This window comes from Girardinichthys multiradiatus, chromosome 20, assembly GCF_021462225.1.
Source record: "Girardinichthys multiradiatus isolate DD_20200921_A chromosome 20, DD_fGirMul_XY1, whole genome shotgun sequence".
NCBI lineage: Eukaryota > Metazoa > Chordata > Actinopteri > Cyprinodontiformes > Goodeidae > Girardinichthys > Girardinichthys multiradiatus.
The window spans coordinates 5,122,833-5,135,807 of NC_061812.1; the positions used below are offsets into that span (position 1 = coordinate 5,122,833).

At 39.9% G+C, this 12,975-nt stretch overlaps 2 protein-coding genes across 2 annotated transcripts; one reads left to right on the plus strand and one right to left on the minus strand.

The window, feature by feature from the left end:
* Positions 1 to 4,327: 4,327 nt before the first annotated feature.
* Positions 4,328 to 7,540, minus strand: LOC124856704 (zinc-binding protein A33-like). Its single transcript, XM_047347458.1, has 2 exons — positions 6,960 to 7,540; positions 4,328 to 6,883 (listed from the first exon to the last, which is right to left on the minus strand). Exon 2 carries the CDS (start codon positions 6,552 to 6,554, stop codon positions 5,112 to 5,114), a length of 1,443 nt encoding a protein of 480 aa, XP_047203414.1. The 5' UTR covers positions 6,555 to 6,883; positions 6,960 to 7,540; the 3' UTR covers positions 4,328 to 5,111.
* A 286-nt stretch (positions 7,541 to 7,826) lies between these two features.
* Positions 7,827 to 11,326, plus strand: LOC124856703 (E3 ubiquitin-protein ligase TRIM35-like). Its single transcript, XM_047347457.1, has 2 exons — positions 7,827 to 9,222; positions 9,315 to 11,326. Exon 2 carries the CDS (start codon positions 9,327 to 9,329, stop codon positions 10,806 to 10,808), a length of 1,482 nt encoding a protein of 493 aa, XP_047203413.1. The 5' UTR covers positions 7,827 to 9,222; positions 9,315 to 9,326; the 3' UTR covers positions 10,809 to 11,326.
* The last annotated feature ends 1,649 nt before the right edge of the window (positions 11,327 to 12,975 follow it).

Consider the following 12,975-nt stretch of genomic DNA (forward strand, 5'->3'; position numbering starts at 1 on the left):
TATTAATAGAGGGATTGCATCTATTTGAAGCAAATCCACAATTAAAAGCCCCCAAAATGTACGCTGATAATGATTATTTGTAAAATTAGTGAGCAGAACTGTAACTCCACCTGCAGCACTCACAGTGTTTGCAGTGTGAAAATACAAGCTTCTCAACATTTGGACCCTCCTTAGTTCATTCAGACCTCATGACTTGCAGAAAACATTGAACAAATAGTGCCGCAGATCAGTTTTATTGGCTGGTAAAACATTTGACCCGGATAGATTAGATGTCTGTATATAACTATTTGTTATGATTTGGGGTTGTTTGGTTTTTGGTTTCTGGTTTTTTCTTATGTTTTTCACAGTTAAGGTTTTGACTCGTTCTTTTGTTATTATTCTTCTTAGATTTTGAATCATGCTTCTGTTATTTTCCTGGTCATGCTTTAGTTTTGTTGTCTTGTTCATGTTTTGTTCAAGTTTGGTTTTTCAACCACGTTTTGTTCTGTCTGTCAATTAAGTTTATTCGGTTCACCTGTCCAAGTTAATCTGTCTCCTTGCTCCACCTGGTTTTCACTCCATATATACACACCTGTTCAGTTAGTCGTCGCAGAAACATCTCTCATGTTCATGTCTAGTTCTCATGTTCATGTCTTGGTCTCTAACCAAGTCTTGTCTTTTTGATAATGCCTTGATTGTCTTGCCTGCCCATTTCTTTTGTTCCTGCCTCCTGCTGAGTGTGAGTTTTCTAATTAAACCTTTTTTCACTTACTGTCATGCTGCCTTCTGGTCTGCATTCTGGGGTCCTATATCTCACAAGCCCTAACACTATAACAGTTGCAAACTGTCCGGATGAGTCAGGAAAATTAAGCCCTCATTCTTATCTGACCAAACAGAAGTTGTATCCTGTAATAAAATCCCAGGTTTTATGCCTGATGCAATGATATTGAAGTGCAGTACAGTTTTTTTTGACCATCAGTTAAGATGTGTTTGTGTGTTGGTAGTGGTTTCAGATCACAGCATTGTGTTACATAAAGACCCAGCAGCTACTGTGCTTCAGCTGCACAAAGGGGAGACATGTTACACCATCACTTCAGTCTTCCTTTTTGTACTGAAGCAACATTTTTGCAACAGGATTTACTTTCAGGCAATGTTTTTATGCTTATGCTTGATTAAATTTCTGTCTTTCCTTGGATGTCCTGTAAATCATTTGTGCATGAATGGTGCTAAATAGGTAAATTTGTAGCAGGATGAGCGTTGGATGTCAAATATATCTATCCGCTTGTATACCCGCTTGGGACTGGTTCCTATCTCCAGCTGTCATTGGGTCAGAGGTCAGGCACATCCTGGACAGAATTTAAGTTTGATCTCATAATCTTACTTTAAACTAGAAAATACAAATTCATTGAACTGAAATGTGTATGGAGTTTTGTTGCAAAAAGGAGAACTCCAAAGAACAACAAATAATCACAAATGAACACATTTTATGCCTGCAGTAAATTCCTGTTGGGCTGGATTACATATTTGATCCTGCAGTTATGTTAGAATTGGCCACATTAATATTTATGTAACTCTATAAAGTGTTTATAATGCTGTAGAGATACTGTCCGGTTGTTACTGTTCTGGCAGACATCTTGTTTAATGATCCTGAACACACCACTGTGAGGGGAAATTATAGAGAAAAAATGACTTTAAACAAAACAGAAACAGAAAAACTTTGAAAATACATAAAACTAGTTTTGATTTGTCTTACTTTAACTGTTTAAAGTGGTTTGATTAAACTTTTCTTATTGCACAAATATCATAATAACTTATTTTCCCATTGACACAAAATATTTCTTCCCTTGAATATAAAATGTGAGACCTTTTTTAAACCTCCAAGATCCTGGAAGAAATTTCAGAAATTATTTTATCTGTTTTCTGCAATGTTTTGCTTTGACTTTTTTCTCCTGTTTGACTAAAATGAATTTCGGTTTTATATGAAGGTGAAAGAAGGAGCGATGAGATGAGGAGGCACAAAATTAAATCAAACTGCAGCAGATAGGAAGAAACCTTTACCTGCTGCTCTCCCTGCTGGTTGCTGCTGGAACTGCAAAACATAAAAAGACAACAATTAGGTGAGTCCATCTGGATTGTAACTAGAAACCTAGTTTATTTCTAAATAAAATATAAAGGAATGAAGAGCATTTAGGTTTATTTAAGAACAGCTTTTTAGTGCACACATTTTGCATAATCAGTCATCCAATGATTGAAATCAGACTTTTCTGACAAGTAACCAGCAGGTCAAACACTAAAATATCAGTTTTTTTAGACCTTTTTTCCTTTTAATATGCTCTATATCGTGTATGATTCTACTACGAAACAAATCTGTTAGGGGAATAATATAAAAATACATAAAGCTGTAATAACCTGGTTGTAAAAGTGCGAACACCCTGAACTAATAGTTTATTGAACCATGTTGCGGTCATATTCCAGCATTCAGTCTTCTTGGGTACACACTTCCCATCAATCATAGTAAATCTAATTATATGTATGGGTTTTTTTTAAAACTTTTATTTCATATTTTTTAACCAGGCTGGACAGATTAAGAACAATTTCTTATTTATTGCTATGGCGTGGCTAAAGGCAGGACCTTTTGAAGGAAATTGGGATAAGGGACTGTAAGAGCAGAAAAAATGCACACAACAAACAACAGAAACACTGAAGGATCTGCAGGAACATCTGGTAAGTACTGGTTGTGTTCTACATGCAACAACCATCTCCTGTGTTCTCCATAATACTGGACACAGGAGCAGAGCTGAAAAGAAAGAAAACATCCAAGCTAAATTCTCCTAAGCAGCCAGAATTTCAAAATGTATTTTTGGCAGGCTGGGCTGCATGGTGGAGCAGTTTGTAGCACTGTTGCTTTGCAGCAAGAATGATCTGGGGTCTTTCTGCATGGCATTTGCATGTTCTCCCCTTGCATGTGTGGGATCTGTTTGGGTATACCAGTGTCCTTCCACAGTCCATAGACAAGACTGTTGGGTCGTTCGGTTGAATTGGTCTTCTTAAATTGTCCTTAGGTGTGATTGTGTCTGTGGATGGCCGTTCTTCCTCTGCGTGTCTCTCTTGCCCAGAGCAGGTGTAGAGAATGGATGGATGTTTGTCGGTGGTGGCAGCATCATGCTGTGTGGTTACTTTTCTCCAGATGAAACAGGGCTTTTTGTCAGAGTGGGTGAAATTATGAACAGTTCTAAATGCTGGTTAGTTCTGATCCAAAACCTTCAGGTGTCTGCTAGAGCATTAAAAATGCGGATGGATTTTTTTATTTTTTCTGCATCACTGTGAGTCCAAGACTGCATCCAAATCAACAAAATATTGAATTCATAAGAGGATAATTTCTGTTGTGCTTTAGCTAAGATAATTCTGTGGGTCACCTGAAGAGAACCATATTTATGATAACCTATATTCAAGCTCCTCACTTTTAAAATAGTACAACATAACTTTAATATGTAAGTCACACTCCCCAGAGTGTGACTTACATATTTAAAAGCCTTCAGTTTTTTTTTAGAGCACAGCTGTGAAGTGGAATAAATCATCAATGGACTGCATACAATGTCATTCTCCACACTTCCCCCAGTATATAAGCTCTCTGATTGTCATTACTCTTGGCTGGATTCTTCTGTCATCATAACCTTTTCTCCGTTATACTGCCTCATACTCCGGTTCCTCGTTTTTTCTGCCATTGCTTCTTGAAACAAAAAAAGTTTGTTCCAAATTTTAAGTGGATGAAAAACTGTATTTAAACTAAGTTTCAGGTGCGCAGATGTTACGAGTTTAGCAAGTCCCTTTAAGAATAATCAAGAGTTCTAAATGGGTTTTCCGAAGTTTTTATTTATGAATTGTAAATATTTATTTGTGTGTGTGTATATTTTCTGTAGTCATGTCCTTTGTTTATACACTTTATTGGTTTTGGTTGTTTAGTTCTACTTAATGTATTTCTCCCTTTTCTACTTATTTGATCTGTTTTATGTTGAATGTTTGCTTTGGGTTTTATGTATCTTCAGGACCATAATAGAGAAAAGCTCTTGCTTTATTATGTTTTTGTCCTCTGTGATGAGGATACAGACTCCTATCAAAGAAGACTAAATAACTAACTGTTAACTAGGTATTAGTTAATGGGATGTGCACACTGATGCAACCAGGTGCAACCTGGTTTTGATTTCACTTAAACTGTACAGAATAAATGTCACATTAATGATGGAAACAGTTTAAAAAATATATTTAATATTGTTTTATTTTTTACGTCACAAAAAACTTAAACTGTACAGAATAAATGTCACATTAATGATGGAAACAGTTTAAAAAATATATTTAATATTGTTTTATTTTTTACGTCACAAAAAACCTATATCCACCATAGCTGTGTTTGTTTGTAGCAGGGTACCAACAGCTGAACAAAAATATGTACACCCCATATTTTCATTTAACAATAAAGTGTCAACAGGTGTTGATTCAGAGTTTCTTTCAAATACAAAATGTCTGATTAAAGTCATTTTTCTTTACAATGTTTTACACACATGCCTTTCACTCCCACTGTAAATTGTCAGGAGAAAAATTGCTGTCAGGGCTGGCCCAAGGTCTTCTGGGGCCTATTTTTCTGTGCTGAGAGTTAGACTGGATTTGGGGCCCCTCTTCCTGTTAAGAAGATCACCAACGCCAACGGCGTTTCAACACAGATTTTGTGAAATCTGGGAGAGGGGGCCACATTTAATCGGCTGAGCTTAAAAGCAATCACAGATAATTGGTTATTATTTGCTGACATGTATGCGTGAACAAACCGAACTCAAACACAAAGACAATATTAAACTCATAGCATCAGATTGTTACTGTGTTAACCCAACAATCACACTATTAAGATTATCTCTGCACTTTTACAAAGTAAACTTGCCCATTATTTAAAACAATTAAAAACATTTTAGTGATGCTGAAACCATCAAATCAAATTTAACAATATTCTCATTCTCAATAAGCAAATATAAGAAAATATAAATGTAAAGTTTGCGTTAAAATTCAAGAAGGCCCCTGATGGTTTGGGGGGCCAGAAGCCGCGGCTTAGTTTGCTTGTGCCTTGGGCCGGATCTGATGGCTGACTAAATCAGCCTCAGAAATAAAAACAGAGTCATCATCATCACAATAAAACCGATTATTATGAGCGGCGGCAAGTTAGTTGAGCCTTTTGTTGGTAAAATCTTCAGGGGAGATCTTCCTCCATTGCTGAAATAAGGAAAAAGTCTTCCCTGGAAAATCTGTGTGAAGGAGTGAATGTGAGCTCCAGTTTCAGGATCAAAAAATGACAGTTTTCTTCTGTCACACCTCAGGTGAATTCTGATCTTCCTAAACTTCTTCACTTGGTGAAGTCTCACCTCATTCTGCTGAGAAACTGCGGAGTATTCATTACGCTCAAACTTTATGATCCATAATCCAGACTTTATATCTTTCTTCTTGTAGGCAAGCCACGCTGCCACACCCAGTCCCCAGTGACCCCCGTCTCCGACTTCTACGTCCCAGATGTGAGATCCCGAGTCAAACCCCTCAGATCCCAGGACGCAGCGGTAGTAGTCGATCCTCTCCGGTATTTTGGGAACTTTTCGTCTCCTGCTGTATCTCAAACTTGTCAGATCTGCAGAGATGGTGAGGTGCTGATGAGCCGTGTTTGGATTCAGAACCACAGGTGTACAGGAGGTTGTCTTCTCTATCTCGGTCCAGATCAAACTAGCCAGGTTGCCCAGGTGTTCAGCAACATTTAGCAGATATCCAAAGCATGGTGGTGCGTCATCCAGCATGGAGCACTGCTGGATGTTTTTCACTGCAGTCTTGTAGTTCTGCAGAAAAGTGACATTTTCAGCTTTCAGTTCCTCCTCTGTGACTCTGATTGTTTCTGAAAGCAAAGCCATCCTTCTGCTCAGGTCATCACAGTCACATCTCAGCCATTTTTTATTCATCTTTGCTTTATACCTTAAAGCAGATATTCTCTTCTTCTCTTCCTTTTGTAGAAACTGGTAAAGTTTCTTGAACTCATCTTTAATCTGTGCCTCTGTGTGCTCAGCCTGGGTCTTTATGTAATTGTCTTTTTCTTCAAATTGTTCTTTAACTTCTTCAAAGAGCTTCAGTTTCTTCTGTAGGGGCAGCAGCAACATCTGGACCTTCTTTTTGCTTTCCTGTGCAACTTCGTCGATTGGTCTGAATCTGTGGTTGTTGTGAGCCTTTGAATCTCGACAGATGACACACACGGGTTCCTGATGGTCCAGACAGAACAGTTTGAACTTCTCAGAGTGGAGCCTGCAGAGACCTTCAGAGTCGTTTTCTTTCCTCGACACAATGGCCTCACACAGGTTTCTCAGTGCCAAGTTGCGAGGCGGTTGTCTCGTCTGAGAGACGGTCTTGCACACCGGACATTCACACTGCTGCTTATCCCACCACCAGGATTTCACACAGTCGTTGCAGAAGCTGTGGCTGCATGACAGAGCAACTGGATCTTTAAAAATATCATGACAGATGCAGCAGGTCAGATCCTCCTCAGGTCTGAAAGCCATTTTCTTCAACACAGAAAAAGAGTATGTTGTCACTTAATTTGGTTTTTTTTTTTAAATCCTTCTTTTTCAGGTTTACTTCAGTGTTTCAAAGTTTGAGTATGCCCAATGTAGGAGTTCCAGCTTCTTGTTTGGGTGAAATGAGCTGTCGGTTTCGTTTGTGTGGAAAGCAGGAGTGGGAGTGGCCAAAAATTGTTTTCTTGCAGGATCAAGGTTTAAAATGGGGTGGGGCATTGTCACCTGATCTCCACGTAACACCTATCTGTTGAGGCAGGTCAAACATCTGTCCTTCACACTGTCTGACATATAGCAGAAGACAACACAAAGATAGCCTGTGAATTAAAGGGGTAGTTTAGTATTTTTTTAAAACAGGTTTGGTGCAGTAGTTATAAGCAGTCAGAATCTTACCTGCAGCAGAGAGCAGTCAGAGTGACCTCAGTTTGGAGGACCAGCAAGAACCTTTACGATAAGGGTCCAACTGTGAGCTGTTTTGGACCTGTGTAAGACTACATTTTTAGCATACATAGCGACTCAAATGTTTCCGAGAAGCTGCAACAAACACTCCTTCATTTGTCCACGAGAAGCTGTTTAGCAGTCTCAGTTGTACATATGTGTTACCACATGTCCACTGCACTCACATGGCTTGAGCATCACTGGAGTTGCTGCTTGCAAACATATACTCACAGGTCAAAGGATCATCAGAACATTGAGTAACTTTCAGCGTATCTGTACTTGAACTACGGGTTGGAAAAGGCTTGGGGATCTCAGATCATGGTTTTATGGACTCTGGTGAGTTGAGAAGCAAAAGCAAAGTTCATCTGCGGTTATTCAGCAGCAGTATTACAAGGAATTAAAGAGCTGTTTCAAGTCTGACAGAGAGATATCAAACTATATGCAGAATAATTCAATTCAATTCAATTCAGTTTTATTTATATAGCACCAATTCACAACACATGTTGTCTCAAGGCACTTCACAACAGTCAGGTTCATACATTCCAATTAATCCTAATCATTGAACAGTTCAGTCAGATTCAGTTATTTATTCAAATTGGATAAAAAGCTTTTCTATGTAAGGAAACCCAGCAGATTGCATCCAGTCAGTGACTTGCAGCAATCACTCCTCCTGGATGAGCATGTAGAGACAGTGGACAGTCACTGGCGTTGACTTTGCAGCAATCCCTCATACTGAGCATGCATGTAGCGACAGTGGAGAGGAAAAACTCCCTTTTAACAGGAAGAAACCTCCAGCAGAACCAGGCTCAGTGTGAGCGGCCATCTGCCAGAACGGGATGCAAGGAGGGATTTAAGTGGGTTCCATCACAAGCCAGAGTAAAAAGTATGGAAAGAGAACATATTCTGGCAAAATGTGCTGTTGAGAAAAATATAATAGGTTTATGCTTCCAATTTGGACCCCAGGATTACACAGAGATCACAAATAATGCATTAAGAAGAAAATGACAAAACCTATGGTAATTTGATGAAAAAGGGAAGACATATTTTTCATAACAAAACAGATAGAAAAGTGTTTGGTTAGTGATCAAATAAGACTTGGTCATTGTAGATTTGAAGGTGGGCTGGAAAAAAACCCAAATGAAAATCCTTCAAGTGTAAGAATGGTAAAGGGCCTGCACTTGCTTATAGGACTTTCATTCAGTCATTTACCCATTCATACACTGACAGTGGTGAGCTACAATGTAGCCACAGGGGTTTGGACCAGCAACCCACCAGGTACAGGACAAACTTCTACCACCTGAGCCACAGTCCCCCTATATACAGCAGAGAAGAAACATGTTTAGAGAACCATGGTCAAATAGAGAATCTGATTTTGATAAACACACTTTTAAACATGCACAGCTGGATGAGAACAGATACAGTTCTGCAATATTTCTGGACCACTAATTTATGTAATGTTATGTAGGAGTGAGTCACTGGCTTCATTCATGTAGGCTGCGTGTAGCTTAGCTCACTAGAAGATAATCGACTTGTATAATAATTAACAGGAGGTGGCAGCAGTTCACCATTAATGAGTTCATTCTGCACATCTTACTTTTTCACTTTATTTATCATCAAATTACAGAATAATGGCTTTTGCCTGTTAACAGTGGTAGAGCAAAAGCAGTTGTTATAAATTATAATATGAGCTACAACAACTAATTTCCCTTTGGGACTAAAATAATATTTTTGAATTTGATTTGAAATCTTAATAAGAAGCTACAAGAGTAGAAAATAAGGAGATAATAAATTAAACCTTAGAAAAGAAAAAAAAACAAGGATGACATCAAAATTAAATTAGAAGAGAAGAAAAATAAAAAACAAGAAAAACCTCACATATGTTAAATATAATGTTAACACTTAATTGTTGGCTGCAGTTTTCCAGGGCATTTATAGACTGAATTGCGTCGGGATCAGAACTTGACTTTAAGCAGTCTTTGTAAATGTTGCTAGAAGTTAGTAACACCTTAACGTGGGGAAAGGAGCGGGATCTCCCTTCCCAATATGGCGGGCACGTTGACGTACGGCTATGGCGGGCTGCGGCAGGACGCAACCAATTACGTGACCGGAGGCAGAATTTGTTTATCTCAGCAAACCCCCACGGAGGATTGAAGATAGTTTTACTCCTGAATTTCAAACCTGGAGAACTTTAGCGTCCAACTGACTTCATGAACTGAACGTAAGTTTTTCAAAACTCGAAAATCTGTCTGAAAAATCACTTTATTTAGGGCGAAACGCGGATCTAACTTCCTGTTTTTAACTTTGTGTCAGCGTTAAGACAACATGGCCTCAAACCTAGAGGAGGAACTGTCCTGTCCCGTCTGTCAGGACATTTTCAGAGACCCCGTCCTCCTGTCCTGCAGCCACAGCTTCTGCAAGGACTGTCTGAGGAGATGGTGGACCCAGAAACAGGTCCGCCAGTGTCCGGTCTGTAAGAGCGACTCCGGCCGCAAGGAGCCCACATGTAACCTGGTGCTGAAGAACACCTGCGAGGCCTTCCTCCTGGAGCGGGACCGCAGAGCTGCAACCGAGTGTGAAGATGACTGCCAGCTGCACTCTGAGAAACTGAAACTGTTCTGCTTGGACCACCAGCAGCCCGTGTGTCTCATCTGCAGGGACTCCAAGCTGCACAGCAGCCACGTCTTCAGGCCCATCAATGAGGTGGCTCAGGACCGCAGGGAGGAGCTGAGGAAGTCCATCACACCCCTACAGGAGAAACTGAAACTCCTCAGACAAGTCAAAGAAGACTTGGACCTGACAGCCGAACACATTCGCTCCCAGGCCCGGCTCACAGAGACAAGGATAAGGAACCAGTTCAGAAAGCTGCAGCAGTTCTTGCACGAAGAAGAGGAGGCCAGGGTGGCTGGTTTGAGGGAGGAAGAGGAGCAGAAGAGTCTGAAGGTGAACGAGAAGATTAGGGCTCTGGATGGAGACATGGCTGTTCTTAATGACACAATCAAAGCAGCAGAGAGAAAGCTGAGGTCCAAAGACGCTTCACTCCTGCTGAACTACACCACTGCAGTGGAAGCAGTCCAGCGGTTCCCCTTGCCGGATAATCCCCAGGCAGTTCCAGGAGCTCTAATAGATGTAGCCAAACACCTGGGAAACCTGGACTTCAACACCTGGAAGAAGATTAAAGACACGGTGTCTTACACCCCTGTGGTTTTAGATCCAAACACCGCTGGAGCGGGACTTTCCGTGTCCGAGGATCTCACTGGGGTGACGCGTGGAAACAGGCAGAAGCTTCCACTGAATCCCGAAAGGTTTGACTCTGAAGGGATCATTGTGGCCTCCAAGGGCTTCACTGAAGGCATCCACTACTGGAGCGTTGAAATCGGAGACTGCAAAACCTGGTTTGTTGGTGTTGTAGAAGAATCCTTTAGAAGAAAGAAGCCGACTAAATTCAGCTCAGGATTGTGGGCCTTGTGTTTTTCCAAGGAAAAATATTCCTATTTCTCCCAGGGAGCTCCCCCCAGCTTCAATATCAAGACAAAGCTGCAGGTGATCCGAGTTCATCTGGACTTGGAGAGGGGAAAACTGTCTTTTACCGATCTCAAGACCCTCAAGCACATTTGCACCTTCTCGCACAGCTGGTCGGAGAAGATGTTTCCAATCTTTTACGTGGGAGGCATCTATCCTCTGAAGATATTACCGGTGGTGTCAGAGGGCAGCGGAGAGGACGATGGTGATAGTGAGGACATGATTAATGATGAGGACATGAGACGTGTCCCTCAGGAACATGTAGATGATAGGGAGGAAATCTAACCTTAATTAGAGCATATCCGTGTTTTCCCAAAGGCCATCGTTCTAAGGGCTTGTTTCTTACAAACTGTGATGTTAAAGTGAAATTATACTCGAACAGAATTGTCAAACTTAATTTTTGAGACATTTGTTGGTCTGTTTAACCTCACTAAGGTGCCAGAGCCAGACTTTACTGTTAACGTGTTACCATAAAACAAAACATGGATGTTATACCTTCAGAAGGCCTTTGTTTATAAGCATCAGTGGAGAAACTGTGTTTAGAACTAACAGAGAAGCTACATGGAGACTTGTGTGGGTCTTAATTAAAAAGCTGTATTATTAAAAATGAATGAATCACTGCGTTGGAAACAGAAGAATGAAAAAAACTATTCAAAGGATGAAGTATTGGAATAATTCACTTTTTTAGGTTAATTTTTGGGTCTGTAAATCATAAACAGTTTAGCAAAAATCAGTTTTTTTTCCATTATGACCAAAGTTTGTTATATTTAATTGCTGAATTAAACTAAAGCTCACATAAATGAGGTAACATGTGTCATGGTCCTTAGTAAGAAAGCTGGATGGAGTCTGTGTTTACATGTTTGTTTCTGTTTACTAATGATAAACTGTGTTAAATGGTAGTATAACTTTGTAATGATGGTAATCATCTTCTGAGGCCTTTTGGTGTTTTGATCCACCTGCATATTGATGCAAAATATGGATTCACTTGCTGCATGAATACTTCTTTAGGCCTTTATTGGCTCTGAATGATAAACTAGGACAAACAGGAGACCAAAAATACAAACTGCATCTGATTTTGTTTTGCCAAACGTGTGGTAAAGTCAGTTTGTTTCTAGCTGTACAGTTCTATTAGGTTTGGTTGCAATAAAGAAGAGCAGCTTACGGTGTTACACAAAAGTTTTAACAATCTCTGGAGTGTGGCATGAATTTGTATTCTGCCTCTTTTTAATCCGACTGTTTAATCCAGTGTCCTACTGAAGCCACCTAACTAGTAACCAGAGCTCAGCTGTGTGTAATTTAGTTTCAGTATAAATGCGGCTGTTCTATGAGGGCCTCAGAGGTTTCTTAGAGAACATCAGAGAACAAACAGCATCATGAAGACCAAGGAACACAGCAGACAGGGAGGAATAAGCAGGATTAAGTTCTAGAACAATATCCCAAGCTTTGAACATCTCACAGAGCTCTGTTCAATCTGTCATCTGAACATGGAGAGAGGATGGATCAACTGGAGACCTACCAAGACATGGATGACCTACAGCTCAGGTTGGAGAATCTGTGAGGAGCACAACTCTGGCCTTTTATAAACGAGCAGCAAGAAGAAGAGGTGGCTTTCACTGTTTGAACACGAGGCTTGAAGAAGACACAGCAAACATGGGTGAAGGTCTTCTGCTCGCTGTCTCGATGAGACTGAAATTGAAATTTTGATGTGTGGATGAAACTATCTGCACATCATCCCAAATGAACATTACCCACATGAAACATGGTGGCAGCGTCATGCTGTGGGGATGCTGATGTTGGAGATTTGAACAAAATGTGACAACTTGAAGGGGTGTGAATATTTTTACGAAGCTCTGTTCTTATGATCCTTTGAATTTCAGAATTATTATATTTTTCTATCTAGAACAAGATATATTGCTGTGTTTCTGTGTTGCTTCGTTTGAAATTTGTTCTAAAATGTTTACATGAAAGGAGGATTAAAGCTTGGAGAGGCTCTGCTTGTTTGGATATTTCTGTCCGGTTTTACCGTAATAAAGACATTTTGACATAAATATCTAAAAACATCTGTTTAATTTCAGTCATCACATGATAAGATCTTGAAACTAAACGAAATAAGAAATTAAGAAAATAGAAAAACATGTTTGCAGCATTTTAGCAACAATCCAGGTTCATTGGGTGAGTGCATTTCTGTTTTTCACTAATTAATTAAAGATTTTCACTCTAACTGGTCATGTGAAATATTAGATTCCTAAAACTAAACCATGGCAGAAAAGTAAATGCATCCTCTTTCATTTCCAGAGTCTTCTGTGTCAGTAAAGCGCACACATACAATTGGACCACAGTTCTTTCCAATGCTGCTGTTTGCAGACAGAAGCTTCTCCAAGGTCTCACCACATTATCTCAATCAGGTTGAGGTCTGGGCTTTGGCTGGACTGTTGTAAAATCTCAATTTTCT